The sequence below is a fragment of the Penaeus chinensis genome, chromosome 17, assembly GCF_019202785.1.
Source record: "Penaeus chinensis breed Huanghai No. 1 chromosome 17, ASM1920278v2, whole genome shotgun sequence".
Taxonomy (NCBI): Eukaryota; Metazoa; Arthropoda; class Malacostraca; order Decapoda; family Penaeidae; genus Penaeus; species Penaeus chinensis.
Window position 1 is genome coordinate 8,104,277 of NC_061835.1, and position 20,088 is coordinate 8,124,364.

The window sequence follows — 20,088 nt, forward strand, 5'->3', positions numbered from 1 at the left end:
CCACCACCCTCCCCCTCCCTCCCTTCTCCCTCTCCCTCATCCCTTCCCTCTCCCCCTCCCCCTCCCACCCTCCCCCTCCCCCTCACCCTCTCCCTCTCCCCCCCCTCCCCCCGCCCTCCCCCTCCCTCCTCCCCCCTCCCTCTCCCCTCCCTCTCCCTCTCCCTCTCGCCTCCCCTCTCCCTTCGCCCTCTCCCCCACCCCGTTTCCCCCGTTTCCCCTCTGTTCTACATTTTAGTAAAAAAAAAAAAAAAAAAAAAAAAAAAATTTTGGTATTTATGAAACTAAAAAAAAAAAAAAAAATTGTATTTAGAAATTAAAAAACAAAAACAAAAAAAAAATGTAATTTAGGAAAGTACAAAACAAAAAAACAATAATTATATAAACTTTTCCTGTGTATTGCCCCAATGCCGCAGTCACTGGCTTGCCCGACTGGTTGCACTGGGACGCGGGCAGGGCGTGGTTCGAGGCGTCCCCTCGCGTCCGACCGGGTCCCCACTACATCACCGTCCGGCGCACGCAGCGGACCATTCCTACGCAAGATGTGTTTGCCGTCGAGGTGGCTGAGGTTGAAGGTAAGAGAGGGGGTTGCGTTTGGGCTTGTGCTTTTGTTTGTATTTTTTTTTAGGGTTTCGGTTTTTTTTTTTTTTTGTTTTTTTAATGTTATAGATATATATAATATAATAATTTTTGATGTTTTTGGTGGTGTTGTATGGATCTGGGATACTGATGATAATGAAGTGATGATTAGGCTTATATTTGTGATGATTAATATTATGATAGTATGATTATGAAGGATGATGATGTTAGTGGATGATTAAGATTATGATTAGTGAGGTGTTATTGTGATAGTGAAGGTATATTGTGATAGTGATATCTTTGATGGTAAGATGAAATGATAATTGATGATGATGATCAGGTATGGTTAGACTAGGTCTAAAATTTGTTCACTATACCAAGCTCGCATCTTTCATTCTTATCACTGGTGTTTCATACTTTAGAACATGTACAGTTTTTTTTTGGGGGTTCCTTGGTGAAACTTCCACTTAAAAAACCTAATTTATTTTTTCTCCGAAGAAAATTGGCAAGTTGGAGTAGTTTTGGTCTTTTTTTTCCCAGTTTTTTATTTTTATTTCTGTAATGTCATTAAGCTTAAATTATAAAAAAATTTATTTTTTTTGTGTTTTCCAATACATTTTGTGGCGTTGTTTTTAAAAAAAAAATTTTAAAGTTTTGCTTTATTGTCTGTTTTGGGTTTAAAAAGGAAATGTTTTTTTTCATAATCCTTGTATTTTTATCTGCCTGTTTGATCATTGATTGTTGTGATTATACCATAATAATTCTGTTTCTGTCTTCTTTTGGAAATAGTAACCATTTCCAATGTTTAAAACATCACTAAAAAGAAATCATGATATAAACCATAAAATGCGTCTTCCTCCCCTGTAAAAAAAAAAAAACCGAAAACCCCGGTGACATTGCCAGTATGAGTTTTTTATTTCGAATATCAGTGTGTCAAATGGATGAGGGGCGCCTAGCCTCTGGCCCCATGATATGGGGCCCCCAAATTTGAGGTCTGGCCTGCCAGGTGACCAAAGGGGGGGGGGCCCCCTCGTAATAGGAAACTTTCATTCTGTCTGATTTGGTCTTTATTTGTCATTTTAGCTTTCTTTGTCTTGTTTTTTAATTTTTCTTTGTGTTATATATATATATATAAATAAGATAATATTGTTTTTGTTTTTGTAGGTCTAAGTAGTTCTTTTCCCTTTCGTTTTTGCCTGTTATTCTTTTTATTTGTCACCCTTGCCCTTCTTTCTTGTCTGTCTTCCTTTCCTTATCCCATCTTTTTTCCCTTGCCCTTTAAATTGTTGCTTATTTCCTGTCCCTATCCCTGCCAGCCCACCTTTCCTCCTTGTCTTTGGTTTGTCTATTTCTTCATTGTCCCTCCCACTTCCCTTCACTGTCCTCACTCCCTTAGCCCCCCTATTCCCCTTTTCATGTTCTTACCCCCCCCCAAACTGTCCTCGTTGCTTCTCATCCCTTTTTCCCCTTGTCCTTGGTGGGGGCTTATTCCCCCTCTCCTCCCTCCCCCTCCCTCCCTTTTTCCCCCCCACTACTTGAATATGAAAAGATCCACTTCTTTCCATGATCACTTCAGCCTTGGGGGTCTGCTTCAAATAAACGACGTCCCTTTTTTTCAGGCCACTCTGGCTATCATTTTAAACTGCCGACCCAAGAAGATTTAACGTTATTCGTAATGTAGGGGACTAACCTGCCCACGCTAGAGGCCAAGCACCGAGGTGAAACTTCTCCCACGGCCATGAAGTACTTTGGTCTCAACCCAGGTGAGGGGTGGGCTGATGCGTTCCATTTGGGTATTTATTGGCTGGGCGGGAACATTTTGTCTTGATTAATCTTTATTCTTTTATTTTTTTGTTTATTGGTTGTTTTTTGTTGATGGTTGATAAAATTCCCTCTTTTTTGTCATTTTTCCTGATGGAGTTTATCCAGCTATCTGAGAATGCTAACTCCCTTACAGATTGGTTATGCCACCCCCCATGACTTTACCCCCTGGCAGAGAACGATGCCTTTAAGGGAGGCCCTGGCAACGCCAAACCTGAAGAACACAGGCTCCACACAGACTCACTGTTTTCCGCTGGCAATGGATTGTAGCTGTGGTGGCAATGTGGCTAAAAGGACAAGTGAAAACCCTGTGGAGGCTGCCGCCAGGGACGCACACTTCAAAATTACCTCCATGTACCATCCACGGCTGGTTTGGACTCAGGTAAAATGACGTGGGATGTGGCCTTGTTGAAAATGCATCTTCCTGTCTTCATGTCATACTGTAAATTTGTGTTTAAATGGGGTAAATGGGTAAAAAGTAAGTCATTTTTTAATTTTGCTTCACTTTTTGTTATTCACAGGTACATCCGTCCTTTAATAGAGTGCGGCGCCAGATTGAAAACTCGGTGACTATGATTATAACTATGACTACAACTATGACTAAATATATTGGGAAGAAGATGATGGATAAAGACTTTCTCTTATTATGAGCCAGAGACACGCGTTATCCCTCCTGGGCCCCCCCGTGTTTTACAGAAAACCCCAGCCCCTACTACCCGGAGTTCCCGCCCCCCCCCGCCGAGGGGCCCATTTCCGTCTCACCTGTCTTCGTCCTTGCCCCTCTCCACACCTGTCCCTTTTTAAGTTTTTCCTGGCTCTTGCAGGGGATGGATTGAATAAGTTTCTTGGTGAGATTTTAATGTAAATTTGTTTTGCATTTTTTAAAATTTTTTTTGCTGAAATATCAGATGATAGGGAGGGAGCAGTGATGGTATTTTTTCACTTATTGAAGTGTTAACATGAGTTAATTTTATTTTAGGGTTCCCGTTAAGCCCACCCGAGTCCTGGAGGCAAGCCCAACTGTCACATATGAGTCGCCTACCCCACAAAATACCAGATCCCTTTAGGGATCCATTGTTTAAAAAAGGCTGCTTACACGTAAGTTGTCGTTCATTACTATAATTCTTTATATTTTCCTCATGCAATGGGACTTGTTTGATATAATTTCCCGTTTTAACAAAGACATTATTTCTGCTTGTAAGTCATTTTATTTGCTCAGCTATGGTACATAATTTTCTAATTGTTTTTTAGGCCCCTTGGTTTATTACAATGAAATTTTGTTTTTAAATGCGTAAGGAAATTGAAAGGGAAAAATTTGTCTACTCTTGTTTAAACTTACAACTTGTTTTGATCATGTTTTTTTACACCTCTTTACTCTGAAGAAGTATTCTCATCCTCCAAATTTAAGATTTTTATTCTGAGAAAATTTCAATTAACGAATCCCCTCCCAGTGAATCCTACCCCCTCATTAAACCCTTGTAGGTAGAAAACCCCCCAACGCCCCTGATGCCACAGCTACCATGACCAAGAACCCGATTGCCCCCCAAACCCCACCATTGACATCAACTGTTCCGACCCGTACTGTCACCCCCCAGAAAATTGGTGCAAAAAATTTCCCCCCTCTCATCAGAAAAAGGGCCAAAACTGGCTTGGGTGATGATTAATGATTTTTTTTTTTCTAAGATTTATGTTTTTTTTTTGTTTTTTTTTTTACTTAGTAGGGTGATAGGAGATTAATGTGCTTTGTTTTTGAATTTTGGATGACCTATTTTTTGGAGTAGAAGTTCTATATTAGCATTTCTAAAGTACGATGATACCAAGGGTTGAGGGAGGCTGAGTGAGTCTTCATAAAAAAAAAAAAAAACCATGTCGCTTTTTTTTCCTTGCAATCGCTGGCCAGGTAAACAGAACGGGCGGATTCACTGACACCTTGAAGGACATTGAGGATGAACCAACAAGGGACCTTCGCGTCTTGTTCAAGAAGACCTCAGAGTCCTGTCTATTGGCGGAACTCATGGATCCATTCAATCCATCCAGACAAGAGATCTATGCATTGTGAGTAAGTAACTTTTTCTACTCTTGCTTGTCATTTTGTGTATTTTAGAGCAGATGGAGGAAAGTCAGGCATTGATTGTTTCCAATCACACAAACACACCATCTCTCTCTCTCCCTCCCTCACTCTCCTCTCACGCCCCCCTCTCTCCCTCTCACTGCCCCCCCTCTCTCCTCCCTCTCACTGGCCGTCCCACCTCTCCCCCTCACTGCCCCCCCTCTCTCCCTCTCACCTGCCCCCCCCCCTCTCCCTCGTCACGCCCCCCCTACGCTCCCTCTCACTGCCCCCCTCTCTCCCTCATCACTGCCCCCCCTCTCTCCCTCTCAACTGCCCCCCCTCTCTCCCTCTCACTGCACCCCTCTCTCCCTATCACTGCCCCCCTCTCACCCTCCACTCTCTCTCCGCTCCCCCTCCCTCTCTCTCCCTCTCTCCCTCCCATCTCTCTCCCTCTCTCCCTCCCTCTCTCCCCATCTCACTGCCCCCCCCCCTATCCCTCCCCCCTCTCCCCCCTCACTCCCCCCCTCTCTCCCTCTCACGCCCCCTCTCTCTCCCTCTCACATGCCCCCCCTCTCATCCCTCCCTCTTTCTTCTCCACCCCCTCTTCTCCCTCCCTCTTTCCGCCCCCCTCAACTCCCTCTCACGGCCCCCCCCCTCTCCCCTCCACCTGCCCCTCCCTCTCTCTCCCGCTCACTGCCCTCCATCTCCTCCTCTCTCTCCCCTCACTCTGCCTCCCCTCTCTCTCCCCTCACTGCCCTCCTCTCTTCCTCCCTCTCACTGCCCTCGCCTCTCTCTCCCCCACTGCCCCCCTCTCTCTCCCTCTTCATGCCCTCCCTCTCCCCCCCTACTCACTACTGCCCTCCCTCTCTCCCCCCCTCACTGCCCTCCCGCCTCTCCCTCTCACTGCCCTCCCTCTCTCTCCCATCCCTCTCTCCTCCCTCTCACTAGCCCTCCCCCCTCTCTCCTCCTCACTGCCCTCCCTCGCTCTGCCCTCTCATGCCTCCCCTCCTCTCCCTCTCAATGCCCCTCTCTCTCCTCTCAATGCCCACATCCCTCTCTATCCCTCTCACTCTGCCCTGCCCTCTCTCTCCCTCTCACTGACCCCCTCCCTCTCTCTCCCCCCTCACTGCTGCCTCCATCTCTCTCCCACTCACGCCCTCCCCCCTCTCTCCCTCTCACTGCCCACACCTCTCTCTCCCTCTCACTCCCTCCCTCCTTCTCACCTTTCACTGGCCCGCCCTCCTCTCTCCACTCCCTCACACTGCCCCCCCCTCTCACTCCCTCTCACTCTGCCCGCCTCTCTCTCCCTCTCACTGCCCTCCTCTCTCTCCCTCTCACCTGCCCGCCTCTCGCCCTCTCACTGCCCCCCCTCTCTCCCTCCACTCTCCCTCTCACTTTCCCCCCCCCTCCCCTCTCCCACTGTTTTTCTCCCCTAATTCACTTTTTCCTCCCTCCCGCCTTCATACCTACCTCGCACTGCCCTCCCACTCTCCCTCACACTGCCCCCCCTGCTCTCCCTCCCACACCTCTCACGGCCCCCCCTCTCCCCACCCACTCTCCCCTCCACGCCCCCCTCTCTCCCTCCCTCCTCCCTCTCACTGCCCCCCTCTCCCTCCCTCTCTCCCTCTCACGGCCCCCTCCTCCTCCCCTCTCTCCCCTCCCGCCCTCTCTCTCCCCCTGCGCCCTCCCCCCTCTCCCTCCCCTCTCATTCCTCCCTCTCTCCCTCCCTCTCTCCCTCCCTCTCTCTCCCTCTCGCTGCCCCCCTCCCTCTTCCTCCCTCTCTCTCCCTTCACTGCCCCCCCCCCTCCCTCCCTCCTCTCCCTCTCACTGCCCCCCCTCTCTCCCTCTCACTGCCCCCCTCTCTCTCCCTCTCAACTCTGCCCCCCCCCTCTCTCCTCCTCACTGCCCCCCCTCTCCCCTCCCTCTTTCTGTCTCCCCCCTCACACCCTCTCACTGCTGCCCTCCCTCTCTCGCCCTCTCACTGCCTCCCTCTCTCACTCTCTCAGCCCCTCCCTCTCTCTCCCCTTCACTGCCCTCCTCTCTCTCCTCTCACTGCCCTCCCTCCTCTCCCTCTCATCTGCCCCTCCACTCTCTCCCTCTCACTGCCACCCCCTCTCTCCCTCTCACTGCCCTCCCTCTCTCGCCCACTCACTGCCCTCCCTCCTCTCTCTCCACTCACTGCCCCACCTCTCTCTCCCCCCCTCACTGCCCTCCCTCTCCTCTCCCCCTCCCCCTCCCCCTCCCTCTCCCTCCCCCTCTCCCTCTCCCTCTCCCCTCTCTCCTCTCCTCTCCCTCTCTCCTCTCCCCACCCCTTTTCCCCCCGTTTCCCCCTCTGTTCTACATGTTTTAGTAAAAAAAAAAAAAAAAAAAAAAAATTGGTATTTATGAAACTAAAAAAAAAAACAAAAAAAAAATGGTATTTATGAAAACTAAAAAACAAAAAAAAAAAAAATGTATAAACTTATTCCTGTGTATTGCCCTATCCGCAGGTCACTGGCTTGCCCGACTGGTTGCACTGGGACGCGGGCCGGGGCGTGTTCGAGGGCGTCCCGCTCGCGTCCGACCGGGGTCCCCACTACATCACCGTCCGGGCGCACGGCAGCGACCATTCCTACGCCAAGGATGTGTTTGCCGTCGAGGTGGATGAGGTTGAAGGTAAGAGAGAGGGGGTTGCGTTTGGTCTTGGTGTTTGTTTGTAATTTTTTTTAGGGTTTAGGTTTTTTTTTTTTTTTTTTTTTTTTAATGTTTATATATATATATATATATATATAATTTTTTATGTTGGTGGTGGATGGTATGGATCTGGGATACTGATGATTATGATAGTGATGATTATGATTATGATTGTGATGATTATGATAGTGATGATTATGATTATGATAGTGATGATTATGATTATGATAGTGATGGTTATGATTATGATAGTGATGGTTATGATTGTGATAGTGATGGTTATGATTGTGATAGTAATATCATTTGATGGTGATGATGAAATGATAATTGATGATGATGATCAGGTATGGTTAGACTAGGTCTAGATTTGTTCACTATACCAAGCTCGCATCTTTCATTCTTATCAGCTGGTGTTTCATACTTTTAGATACAGTGTACAGTATTTTTTGTGGTTCCTTTGGTGAAACTTCCTACTTGAAAAACCTAATTTATTTTTTCTCCGAAGAGACTTGGCAAGTTGGAGTAGTTTGTGGTCGTGTTGCCAGTTTTTTTTTTTTTATTTCTGTGAATGTCATTAAGCTTAAATTAAAAGAAATTATTATTTTGTGTTTTTCCAATACAAGTTGTGGTCATGTTGTTGTAACAAAAAAATTTATGTTTTTGCTTCTATTGTCTGTGTTGGTTTTAAACAGGAAGATGTTTTTTTCATGAGATCCTTGTATTATCTGCCTGTTGATCATTGATTGTTGTGATTATACCATTAATAATTCTGTTTCTGTTCTTCATTTGGAAGATAGTGAACCATTTCCAATGTTTGAACATCATCTAAAAGAAATCATGATATAGAGAGCCAGTATAAATGCGTCTTTCTCCACTGTAAAAGAAAAAACCGAAAAACGCAGGTGACATTGCCAGTATGAGTTTTTATTTCGATATCAGTGTGTCAAATGGATGACGGCGCCTAGCCTCTGGCCCCATGATATGAGGCCCCATTTGAGGTCTGGCCTGGCAGGTGACCAAAGGGTGATGGGCCTCGTAGATAGGCATCTTTCAGTCTGTCTGTATTTGGTCTTTAGTTTGTCATTTTAGCTTTTCTTTGTCTTTGTTTTTTTAATTTTGTCTTTGTTTTATATATATATATATATATATATATATAATTTTGTTTTTGTTTTTGTAGGTCTAATTTGTTGTCTTTTTCCCTTTCGTTTTTGCCTGTTATTCTTGTTTATTTTTTCACCCCTTGTCTTTCTTACTTGTCTGGTCTTCCTTGTCCTTATCCCATCTTTGTTCTCCTTGTCCTTATTGTTGTCTTTATTGTCCTTGTCCCTATCCTGCCAGTCTACCTTTCCTCCTTGTCTTTGGCTTTGTCTTATTTCTTCATTGTCCTCCCACTTCCCTTCACTGTCCTCACTCTCCTTATGCTCCTCCTAATGCTCCTTTCATGTTCTTACCCTCCTCCTCACTGTCCTCGTGTGCTTCCTCGATGCCGTTTCCCTTGTCCTTGTTGGTGCTTATTCCCCCTCTCCTCCCTCCCCTCCTCCCTCCCTTCTTCCCCCACTACTTGAATATGTAAAGATCCACTTCTGTTCCAGTGATCACTTCAGCCTTGGTGGTCTGCGGTTCAAATAAACGACGGTTGCCTTTCTTTCAGGTTCCACTCTGGCTGATCAGTTTGACTGCCGACCCAAGGAAGATTTAACAGTTATGTCGGTAATGATAGAGACTCACCTGCCCACGCTAGAGGCCAAGCACCGAGTGAAACTTCTCCGCACGGCCATGAAGTACTTTGGTCTCAAGCAGGTGAGTGGTGGGCTGATGCGTCCATTTTTGGTATTTATTGGCTGTGGCGGGAGACACTTTGATCTTGATTAATCTTTATTCATTTTTATTTTTTTTGTTTATTGGTTGTTTTTTGTGTGATGGTTGATAATATTCCCTCTGTTTGTCATATTTCCTGATGGAGTTTATCCAGCTATCTTGAGAATGCATATCTCCCTTACAGATGTGGTTAGTGCCAGCCCCCCATGACTTTGACCCCCTGGCAGAGAACGATGCCATCATGGCAGGCCCTGGCAACGCCAGCCTGAAGAACAGCAGGCTCCACACAGACTCACTGTCTCAGCTGCAATGGATTGTAGGCTGTGGTGGCAATGTGGCTAAGAAGGAGCAAGTGAACCATGTGGAGGCTGCCGCCAGGGACGGCACACTGCAAAATTACCTCCATGTACCAGTCCACGGCTGGTTTGTGACTCAGGTAAGTGACGTGGGATGTGTGCCTTGTAGACATGCAGTCTTCCTGTCTTCATGTCATACTGTTAAATTAGTGTTTTCAGATGGAGTAAATGGGTAAAAGTAAGTCATTTTTTAATTAGCTTCACTTTTTGGTTATGCACAGGTACATCCGTCCTTCAATAGAGTGCGCCGCCAGATTGAAAACTCTGGTGACTATGATTATAACTATGACTACAACTATGACTACTATGATTATGGGGAAGAAGATGATGGATATGACTACTCTGTATATGATGAGCCAGAGACACGCGTTATCCCCTCCTTGGCCACCCCAGTGTTTACAGACACCCCAGCCACCTACTACCCTGGAGTTCCTGCCGAGGTGCCCATTTCCGTCTCACCTGTGCTTCGTCCTGTGCCCATCTCCACACCTGTCTTTGTAAGTTTTTCCTGGCTCTTGCAGGGTATGGATGAATAATGTTTCTTGGTGAGATTTTAAGTGTATTTAGTTTTGCATTTTAAAATTTTTCTTGCTGAAATATCAGATGATAGGGAGTAGCAGGTGATGGTATCTTTCATCTTATTGAAGTGTTAACAGTGAGTTTTAATTTCATTTTAGGTTCCTGTTAAGCCCACCCGAGTCCTGGAGGCAAGCCCAACTGTCACATATGAGTCTGCCTACCCCACAGAATACCCAGATCTTGAGGGATCCATTGTTACAAGGCCTGCTTACACAGTAAGTTGTCGTTCATTACTATAATTCTTGATATTTTCCTCATGCAATGGGACTTGTTTGATATATTCCTGTTATTAACAAAGACTATTATTTCTGCTTGTAAGTCATTTTATTTTGCTCAGCTATGGTACATAATTTTCTATTGTTTTTTAGGCTCTTGTTCATTAACATTGAAATTGTGTTTTAAATGCGTAAGGAAATTGAAAGGAAGAATTTGTGCTACTCTTGTTTAAAATCTTAGCAACTTGTTTGATCATGTTTTTCACACCTCTTTACTCTGAAGAAGTATTCTCAGTCCTCCAGAATTTAAGATTATTATATCTGAGGAATTGCAATTAACTGGAAGTCCCCTCCCAGTGAAGTCCTAACCCACTCATTACACCATTGTAGGTAGACTCCACAACGCCCCTGAGTGCCACAGCTACCATGACCAAGAAGCCCGTGATTGCCCCAACCCGTACCATTGAGCCATCAACTGTTCCGACTGTAGCTGTCACCACAGAGATTGGTGTCAAAAACTTCCCACCTCTCATCAGGAACAGGATCCAGAAACTGGCTTGGGTGAGTGATTAATGATTTTTTTCTCTAAGATTTATGTTTTTTTTTGTTGTTTTTTTTACTTAGGTATGGATGATAGGAGATTAGATGGTGCTTTGTTTGTTGAATTTTGGATGACCTATTTTTTGGAGCTAGAAGTTCTATATTAGCATTTCTAAAGTACTGATGATACCAAGGGTTGAGGGAGGCTTAGTGAGTCTTCATAAAAAAAAAAAAAAAAACCATGTCCCTTGTTTTTCCTTGCAGATCGCTGGCCATGTATACAGACTGCGGATTCCAGCTGACACCTTTGAGGACATTGAGGATGGAACCACAAGGGACCTTCGCCTCTTGTTCAAGACCTCAGATGGTCTGTCTATTGGGCGTAACTCATGGATCCAGTTCAATCCATCCAGACAAGAGATCTATGCATTGTGAGTGAAGTAACTTTTTTCTTACTCTTGCTTGTCATTTTGTATTTTAGAGCAGATGGTGGAAAGTCAGCCATTGATTGTTTCCATTCACACAAACACACGCATGCTCTCTCTCTCCCTCCCTCACTCTCCCTCTCACTGCCCCCCCTCTCTCCCTCTCACTGCCCCCCCTCTCTCCCTCTCACTGCCCCCCCTCTCTCCCTCTCACTGCCCCCTCCTCTCTCCCTCTCACTGCCCCCCCTCTCTCCCTCTCACTGCCCCCCCTCTCTCCCTCTCACTGCCCCCCCTCTCTCCCTCTCACTGCCCCCCTCTCTCCCTCTCACTTGCCTCCCCCCTCTCTCCCTTCTCACTGCCCCCCCTCTCTCCCTCTCACTGCCCCCCCTCTCTCCCTCCCTCTCTCTCCCTCTCTGCCCTCCCTCTCTCTCCCTCTCTCCCTCCCTCTCTCTCCCTCTCTGCCCTCCCTCTCTCTCCCTCTCACTGCCCCCCTCTCTCCCGCCATCTCTCTCCCTCTCACTGCCCCCCCTCTCTCTCCCTCTCACTGCCCCCCTCTCTCTCCTCTCACTGCCCCCCCTCTCTCCCTCCCTCTTTCTCCCCCCCCTCTCGTCCCTCCCTCTTTCTCCCCCTCACTCCCTCTCACTGCCCTCCCTCTCTCGCCCTCTCACTGCCCTCCCTCTCTCTCCCTCTCACTGCCCTCCCTCTCTCTCCCTCTCTGCTCCCTCTACACTCCCTCCGCTCTCTCGCCCTCTCACTGCCCTCCTCTCTCTCCCTCTCACCTGCCCTCCCTCTCTCTCCCTCTCACTTGCCCTCCCTCTCTCCCTCCCTCTCACTGCCCTCCCTCTCTCTCCCTCTCACTGCCCTCCCTCTCTCTCCCTCTCACTGCCCTCCCTCTCTCTCTCCTCTCACTGCCCTCCCTCTCTCTCCCTCTCACTGCCCTCCCTCTCTCTCCCTCTCACTGCCCTCCCTCTCTCTCCCTCTCACTGCCCTCCCTCTCTCTCCCTCTCACTGCCCTCCCTCTCTCTCCCTCTCACTGCCCTCCCTCTCTCTCCCTCTCACTGCCCTCCCTCTCTCTCCCTCTCACTGCCCTCCCTCTCTCTCCCCCTCACTGCCCTCCCTCTCTCTCCCCTCTCACTGCCCTCCCTCTCTCTCCCCTCTCACTGCCCTCCCTCTCTCTCCCTCTCACTGCCCTCCCTCTCTCTCCCTCTCACTGCCCTCCCTCTCTCTCCCTCTCACTGCCCTCCCTCTCTCTCCCTCTCACTGCCCTCCCTCTCTCTCCCTCTCACTGCCCTCCCTCTCTCTCCCTCTCACTGCCCTCCCTCTCTCTCCCCCTCTCACTGCCCTCCCTCTCTCTCCCCCTCTCACTGCCCTCCCTCTCTCTCCCTCTCACTGCCCTCCCTCTCTCTCCCTCTCACTGCCCTCCCTCTCTCTCCCTCTCACTGCCCTCCCTCTCTCTCCCTCTCACTGCCCTCCCTCTCTCTCCCTCTCACTGCCCTCCCTCTCTCTCCCTCTCACTGCCCTCCCTCTCTCTCCCTCTCACTGCCCTCCCTCTCTCTCCCTCTCACTGCCCCCCTCTCTCCCTCCCACTCTCCCTCTCACTGCCCCCCCTCTCTCCCTCCCACTCTCCCTCTCACTGCCCCCCCTCTCCCTCTCCCCCTGTTTTTCCCCCTAATTCACTTTTTCCTCCCTCCCTCCTTCATACCTACCTTTTATCTCTTTCCAAGCATGTTTATCATGTTCTATCACAATTACTTGTAAGTATCCACCCATCACCTCTTGGTCAGCAATCCCTAAAACATGTGTGTCCTTCCCAGGCCATTGGAGGATAAGATTGGTAGGTACACCTTCCTGTTGGAAGCAATGGACTCCGAGGGCAAGACCATCACCGACTCCATCATGATTCACGTCCAGCAATCGAAGGAGGCGCGCAATTTCAACCACCGCTTCACGGCCACCTTCCGAGTGGAGAAGAAATACGAGTATGACTTTGTCTACTCCCTTGACTGGAAGGTTAGTACAACCCTGGTGGGAGAAAGTCCATTATTTCTGATGTTGATTGTAACCTTGATGTTAATGCTTTTATTAGTATCACTGGTAATATTAAACCCAATACTGATGTGACTGGAAAGTATGTACATACCCATGTCCACTGGTTTGTTTGTTTATTGTGTATACATACATAGAGGATTCCACTGTTGCTTAGTCACGAATGAGTTAATTACTAGTCATCCCTATCTCACTTGTTACCCTTTCCTGTGGTTTTTATTGCTGTTATTATTGTAATTAAGATTATGATAAAGAAATAATATTGATATTAATAGCATTAGAAAAAAGAGAACCCCCAAAAAACTAGGAAAACAGAAAGCAGATGAGGTTGCATTGGTCTCCCCGTTGACTCCTTGGTGGTTGAACGCTTGTGGAGCCATCTATGAGTAGAGGCCATTCACATTACAGATGTTATTGATATTGTCATTGATATTATTTTTGACATTATTATTGACAATATTATAGGTATTAACATTAATATTAATATTTTTGTTGATTAGTATTATGTGTTGATATTAACATTAATGTTGGTGTTAATATCCATAATATTGATTTTGAATTTTATATTGATGATAGTATTTCTAATATGAATATTAGAAAACATGGTATAAATAACTGTATAAAATTTGTTTATTATATCATATATATTATTAATATTGATAATGTTAATATCTGATATAGTTAATAATGATAGTATTGATATTGATACTAACCCTTTGGATCTAGGTGCTTCACTACCTGCAAGTGGCCCAAAATTAGACCATTGGGCTAACTTGAGTGGTGACTCTCAGGTATCTGGCTTGTCATCTGGGCACAAGCGAATACTTGTATGTGGTGTCAATTCTGTGTCATAGATGGTAATAGATAGTTTTCTTTGCACAAAATCTACATCTTTCTGTACGTAGTCTATAAATCACGGCTAATGGATGGTACACTCCATTACCAATGGAAATGATGCAGAAGCCCCTTCCTAAATGCCCACTGAGTATAATCACCATCCACGAGCTTTGTTCACTCGTGGCAAGTCATTCCTGTCACCCTGGCCATCAGTTCTGATAACGACATGTGCCCATCACCCTGGCCCTTAGCCAAAGGTTTCCATAACAGCATGATCACATCGCCAAGCCCTCAAGCCAAATTTTTTCATGGTCACATCACCTAGATCCAAAGAGTTAATATTGATGTTGATAGAGATAATGGCATTGTTTTTCATAATAAACATTTATATTATTAATGTTAATATTTGAAGCATTATAAGTGTCTATGTTCGTGTTCTGCTAATGAAGTCTTCACCTTTTTTTTCCCCCCAGATAAAAGTGGTTGAGAAAATTGCTCAGATTTATGGTGATCCAAACACTGACAACATTAATGTCAGGTCCATTTCTGAGAACCCCACCAAGTTGACATGGACGAACACCACACTGACCAACCCACGGTCACCAATGTGCCCCATGGATCAGCTGCTGGCAGTGCAGGAGGTGTGTTTTTGTTGCTTAGTTTCACTGGAAGAACTTAAAGATTAGCGAGTCATAGGATGGGTTTTCTGTGGGCATTCTTGTTGGGGATGTTTGGAAAGTGTGTGTACAGCTGAAAAGATAGTACATGACACAGTTGATGAAATGTTTTAATCTTGATTCATATTGATATTGAAATTTTTATAATAATGGTCATTTTTGATTGGTATACCTTCTTTGTTTTGGAAAATCGTTTTTTCTTATTTTTATCATACCATACAACCTCCTCCACCTCTCTCAGGATGACTTAATAAGTGACTCGATAAATGACTCTTAACTCTCTCCTTAGGTGCTGGTGGAAGGTGATGAGCACGACCTCACACGAGAGGTGAAGGAGGTGTTCCAGCCCGAGTTCCACTTGAAGCGGATCCACCCTCACTTTATGGGACCATGCGAGAAGCACTCTGCCCCGAAACCAGGCATGCCGCATCCTCCCGGACCAGGTAAGATTGCTTGGAACACTCTTGCAGTTAGGTTTTCCAGCCTTTGTAAATATTGAAAGTATGAATGTTGACAAGTTTTAACCCACTGATGCTGGAAAATAAATGTAACACTCTTGCTGCTGGGCCAGAATTGACAAAAATTAGAAGTGTAGAGAAAATCTTTTCCCTTCATAGGAAAAATTGTGAACATGTTTGTTACCACATGTGTTCTCTTTGGTTGTTGTTATGCATAACATTCCCCATTTGCAGAGGATACCGGCCGAGGTGGCGAAACCTTCAGCAACAGCCCGCCCATCATCCGTAACCACATTGATTTCCTCAATGCCACCCTTGGCATGCTGTTCCGTTACCAGGTTCCTACGGTAAGTCTTTCATATTAGTAAATGAGTTTTGCTCTTTTTTATAACTAATTATGCAATTACTGTACTACACCTTACCGTATTTTGTTTTAATTACTATCATATATCTTGCCAAATTGAATGATGCAACTTATGACACTTAAGATTATGATGACAATTGATACTAAATGAAAAAAAAAAAAAAAAAAACTCATTATACAAATTATATGTCTCCCTAGGACACCTGCTACGACTTGGAGGACGGAGACTCTCGCCGTCTGAACCTGCGTCTTCTGACCTCCAACCTCTCTCCGCCTCCCCTCGACTCTTGGCTCCAGTTTGACGAGGCCAACCAGGAGTTCTTTGGCCTCCCATTGGCAGGGGATGCAGGGAAAGCAGAGTACATTCTTGTAAGGAAAAGAGATTTTTGACTTTCATGTTTACTGAGGAAGATAGGTGTCCTGTGAGAGTTGATGGGATGAGTATCTCAAAGGGGTGAAAATTGCCTGTATCTGTTTCTGAATATTGATGACCTGTATCTAGTTCTGAATATGGATAATGTTGTCTTTATGTAAATTTGAAAATAGGTAAGCTTGCCTTTATCTAGTTCTGAAAATTGAAAGCATTGCTTTCATGCACTTGAAATCACTTGCTGGCAAAGAAAAGATATATTAAAGTGAAAAAAAAGGATAGGAAGCCTTTAGTCCCTTACAAGATGGTGGTAGACATTCCTCTTGAAAGAAAGGATTATAGAAGGTTCAGGAGATACAAACTAGAAGAGTCAAGAGTAGTCAAAGCATAGTTTTACCTTTTCAGTATTGGTGGGAAGGAGGGGGGGAAAGTGGCCATACTAGGGGGCAGGGAGAGAAAGTGGCCATACTAGGGGGCAGGGAGAGAAAGTGGCCATACTAGGGGGCAGGGAGAGAAAGTGGCCATGCTAGGGGGGGAGGGAGAGTAAGTGGCCATGCTAGGGGGGGAGGAAGAGAAAGTGGCCATGCTAGGGGGGAGGGAGAGTAAGTGGCCATGCTAGGGGGGAGGGAGAGTAAGTGGCCATGCTAGGGGGGAGGGAGAGTAAGTGGCCATGCTAGGGGGGAGGGAGAGTAAGTGGCCATGCTAGGGGGGAGGGAGAGAAAGTGGCCATGCTAGGGGGCAGGGAGGTAAAGTGTCATGTAAGGGGGGAGGGAAGGAAACTGGTCATGCTGGGGGGGGGGGGGAGAGTGACCATGCTAGGGGGGAGAGGGAGGTAGGGAAGAAAAGTGGCCATGGTAGGAGGGAAGGAGGAAAGGAGAGTGGCCATACTAGGGGAGAGGGAGGGACAGTGGCATGCTAGGGTATGCTTCATATGTGGGAGCAGTGTTCCTTAGATTGATGGCTTACCCTTCCTGGATGAGCTGCTTTAAGGGAAAGTGTCCATGACATCTTAAAAGGATTCAATTTCTTGGCTTCAATTTTAACCAGTGCTAATTTATGTGGATTCCAAGGCAGATCTGTGTATATTTAGCTGTAAAAGAGTTATATAAAAAAAAAAATGGGAGTGATGAAATGGGGAGAAGTGTCTTAGAAGAGTAATGTTAGAAGATGCATATAGGTTTAGCTGATGGAGCCTTCGGTCAGACTGTCATATATCATGGTGAAAGAGACAAGATTCTCTTAAAAGTTATTGAGGGAGGTTGATCACTTGATTGTTTATAAGGGAAGGAATATTGCTCTTAATTTTGGTGTTTGAATATTCTCAGTAGGGCTATAATTGGGAAGGGTTGGTGGAGCTTTGGTTGAAAGAGAGAAGGAATACAGTTTTGAGAAACTTAAGATAGCTTTAAAAGTGTGTGTGAGGATTCTCTTTAAGTTATGCTTATATTATAGACATAAATGTTATTGGGACTTGAAAAAAATGAATGTGTGCGTGTCAAGTTCTTTTTGCTTGGACATTAAATTAAAATTAAAGAAAAGCCATGATTACAAGAAGTATACCATTATTTTGCCTTCTAAAGCCCTTTCTCTTTCCAGGAATGTGTGGACAGTGGTGGCGAGAAGGTGAATGATGCACTGTTCATCCGAGTGATGCGTGGGTCAACCACTAAGATCCCGCCCGTGGAGTTCTCTATCACAGTCGACACTGACTACCAACAGTTCATGAGCAATGCCCACCAGAAGGCACGACTGATTGAGCAGATAGCCTATGCGTTCGGTGACAGTGATACCGAGAATGTGGTCGTGGAATCACTGCGGCAGGGCTCAGTGGAAGTGAAGTGGCACAATGGGTCACTTCCGTCAGAGCCATGTCCCAATGAGGAGATCCAGCGTCTCAGGAAACTCATGGTCAATGACAATGGTGAGCTGAAGCGTGAGTTCATTGACAACTTTGCCCCCGACTTCAAGGTAGAGAGTGGGTCAGTCCGTCCAAGTGGCTCATGCCTAGCTGAGGACACACCCACCCATGTGGAAGAGGATTCTCACCACCCACCACAGGGGGAGACTGTGCAGGGTGAAGAGAATGACTACCTGCTTAACTTCATTATCCCAGCAGTCATCATTGCTGCCATGCTCCTTCTGGCAGCCATCATTGCGTGCTGCCTCTACCGTAGGCGCCGCTATGGCAAGATGACCATGGCTGATGACAGCACCTTTGTGAGCAAAGGCATTCCCATTATCTTTGCTGAGGAGCTGGATGACCGGCCTGATCCAGCCAAGAGCCCTGTCATCATGAAGGATGAGAAGCCCCCTCTGCCACCCCCTGAGTATCAACGTGGCTCTTCACCCGCTGCTTCCTCCACGCCCCCCACATCTGACCGACGCCGTCCCCCCTCAGGTGACGCGGGTGATGACACGCCCTCATACCAACCCCCTCCACCTTTCACTGCCACCAATGGGGCCTCACGCCACCCACGCCCCAACATGCCGCCCACGTACAGGAAGCCGCCCACCTATGTACCCCCCTAAGAGTGTTGGCCCGCGGCAGATGGCGGGCGGTGAACAGTCAGAGTTGCCAAACAAGAAAGCAATAAGAAAGTGATCCAAGACTAAAAACCTTAGTGGCAGCATTCTGTTGTGTTCAGACACTTCAGTAATTATTCAGAGATTTTATGGAAATTCAAATGGTAAATCAATTGCAGATGATATTGATGTGAAACTAAAAAAAAAAAACGAGTTGGCTGGAAGTTTGCTTATTTTATGCTGCTGAAGGACCATTTTCTATCTCAGAAACCAAAGTAAAACTACAACCATCAGAGATTGCCGGCAGAAAGTTTTGTATTTGGCTTTGTAACCATATTTTCGAACTCGTGAAACTGGGGAAACGATGCATTCGTCAGTGAAAGCACAAAGTTGTTATTAAAGATGACATCAAAATTCTCAGCCTTCTCTATGAGGCCTGGGTATGCAAGAAAGGGGTTCCTTTCGAGGCACAAATAACTTAATCCAACAAGGTGATGAAGGTGCTTTATTAGGCAGGTAATGAACCAGTGTAAAATAGATGATTTGCTTTTGAACAATGACAAGAGCAGGGACTCACAAGGACATGGTAATTTTACATCTGTTTCCTCATGCTGCAGTTTCTCATTTAGTGTTTAGAATTTGTATCTTGTATGATATATATAGTTATTTATGTATTTCATTGATGTTAGAGATTATATATACTACCAAACCACTTAGCTGTTGAAAACTGTGAACCAAAATTGTTTTGTAAAGTTTGTAATACCAAGTCATTCAAGAGATTGTAATAAGCCTTAGCCTTATATACCTGTGTATAACCTAGCTCTCCTGTGCAGAAATGACAGTATTCTTAGAGACAGTTCACTCTAAGAAATGTCAAGGGAAACTTTCAATAAACTGCATTGGTGAGGAGACCTTTTTGTCATAATTCAAATGACTAAGTTAACCAGGCCACCAGGGTTCCTTCTGTGGGCAGGATGCAGCGATGGGGAAGCTCGGAAGGGGGAAGAGGGGAGTGGAAAGATACCCCACCCCCGTCGTACAAGGTGTTAGGAAAGTGACAGGCTCCTTGAGGGTGACAGATGACCCAAGTGACTAGGCAACCCCTTTTTTTCCTCCCATTCTTGTTTCCCTTTACCTTTCCCTTATCCCTTGCCCTTGCCCAAGCCTTTCCCCCTCCCCCTCCCCCTCCCCCTCCCCCTCTCTCTCCCTCCCCCTCCCCCTCTCCCTCTCTCCCTCCCCCTCCCCCTCTCCCTCTCCCTCTCCCTCTCCCTCTCCCTCTCCCTCTCCCTCTCCCTCTCCCTCTCCCTCTCCCTCTCCCTCTCCCCTCTCCCTCTCCCCTCCCCTCCCCCTCTCCCTCTCCCTCTCCCTCTCCCTCTCCCTCTCCCTCTCCCTCTCCCTCTCCCTCTCCCTCTCCCTCTCCCTCTCCCTCTCCCTCTCCCTCTCCCTCTCCCTCTCCCTCTCCCTCTCCCTCTCCCTCTCCCTCTCCCTCTCCCTCTCCCTCCCCCTCCCCCTCTCCCTCTCCCTCCTTAGCTCTCACCTATCCCCCTCAATCCCTAGCCTTTATCCTCAAACCAAAGAGGAAAGGGCAAAGCCTACCCTCCAAAAAGAAAAAAAAAGGAATTCCCTTGAGGGGAAAGGATTGAAATGAAGAAAGGCAAAGGGACGGAAATAAAATGGAAAGGAATAAGTGGAAGGCAAGTAAAGGAAAAGAAATGAATGGGAACTGAAATCTTTGCTTCCCGTGGCCTGCAGCTGCGCAC

The 20,088-nt window shown here is 46.5% G+C and overlaps 1 protein-coding gene across 1 annotated transcript in view; it reads left to right on the forward strand.

Moving 5' to 3' along the window:
• LOC125033964 (dystroglycan 1-like) overlaps nt 1-18,612 on the forward strand; it is a 78,309-nt gene extending 59,697 nt beyond the window's left edge. The window contains exons 3-15 of the mRNA XM_047625566.1: nt 6,937-7,102; nt 8,772-8,920; nt 9,123-9,374; nt 9,516-9,791; nt 9,972-10,088; nt 10,479-10,649; nt 10,893-11,059; nt 12,868-13,063; nt 14,410-14,577; nt 14,903-15,056; nt 15,306-15,418; nt 15,634-15,804; nt 17,402-18,612. Coding sequence (XP_047481522.1) covers nt 6,937-7,102; nt 8,772-8,920; nt 9,123-9,374; nt 9,516-9,791; nt 9,972-10,088; nt 10,479-10,649; nt 10,893-11,059; nt 12,868-13,063; nt 14,410-14,577; nt 14,903-15,056; nt 15,306-15,418; nt 15,634-15,804; nt 17,402-18,334 — 3,033 coding nt within the window. The 3' untranslated portion in view covers nt 18,335-18,612. The remainder of the gene's footprint in view (nt 1-6,936; nt 7,103-8,771; nt 8,921-9,122; nt 9,375-9,515; nt 9,792-9,971; nt 10,089-10,478; nt 10,650-10,892; nt 11,060-12,867; nt 13,064-14,409; nt 14,578-14,902; nt 15,057-15,305; nt 15,419-15,633; nt 15,805-17,401) is intronic.
• Nucleotides 18,613-20,088: the final 1,476 nt, after the last annotated feature.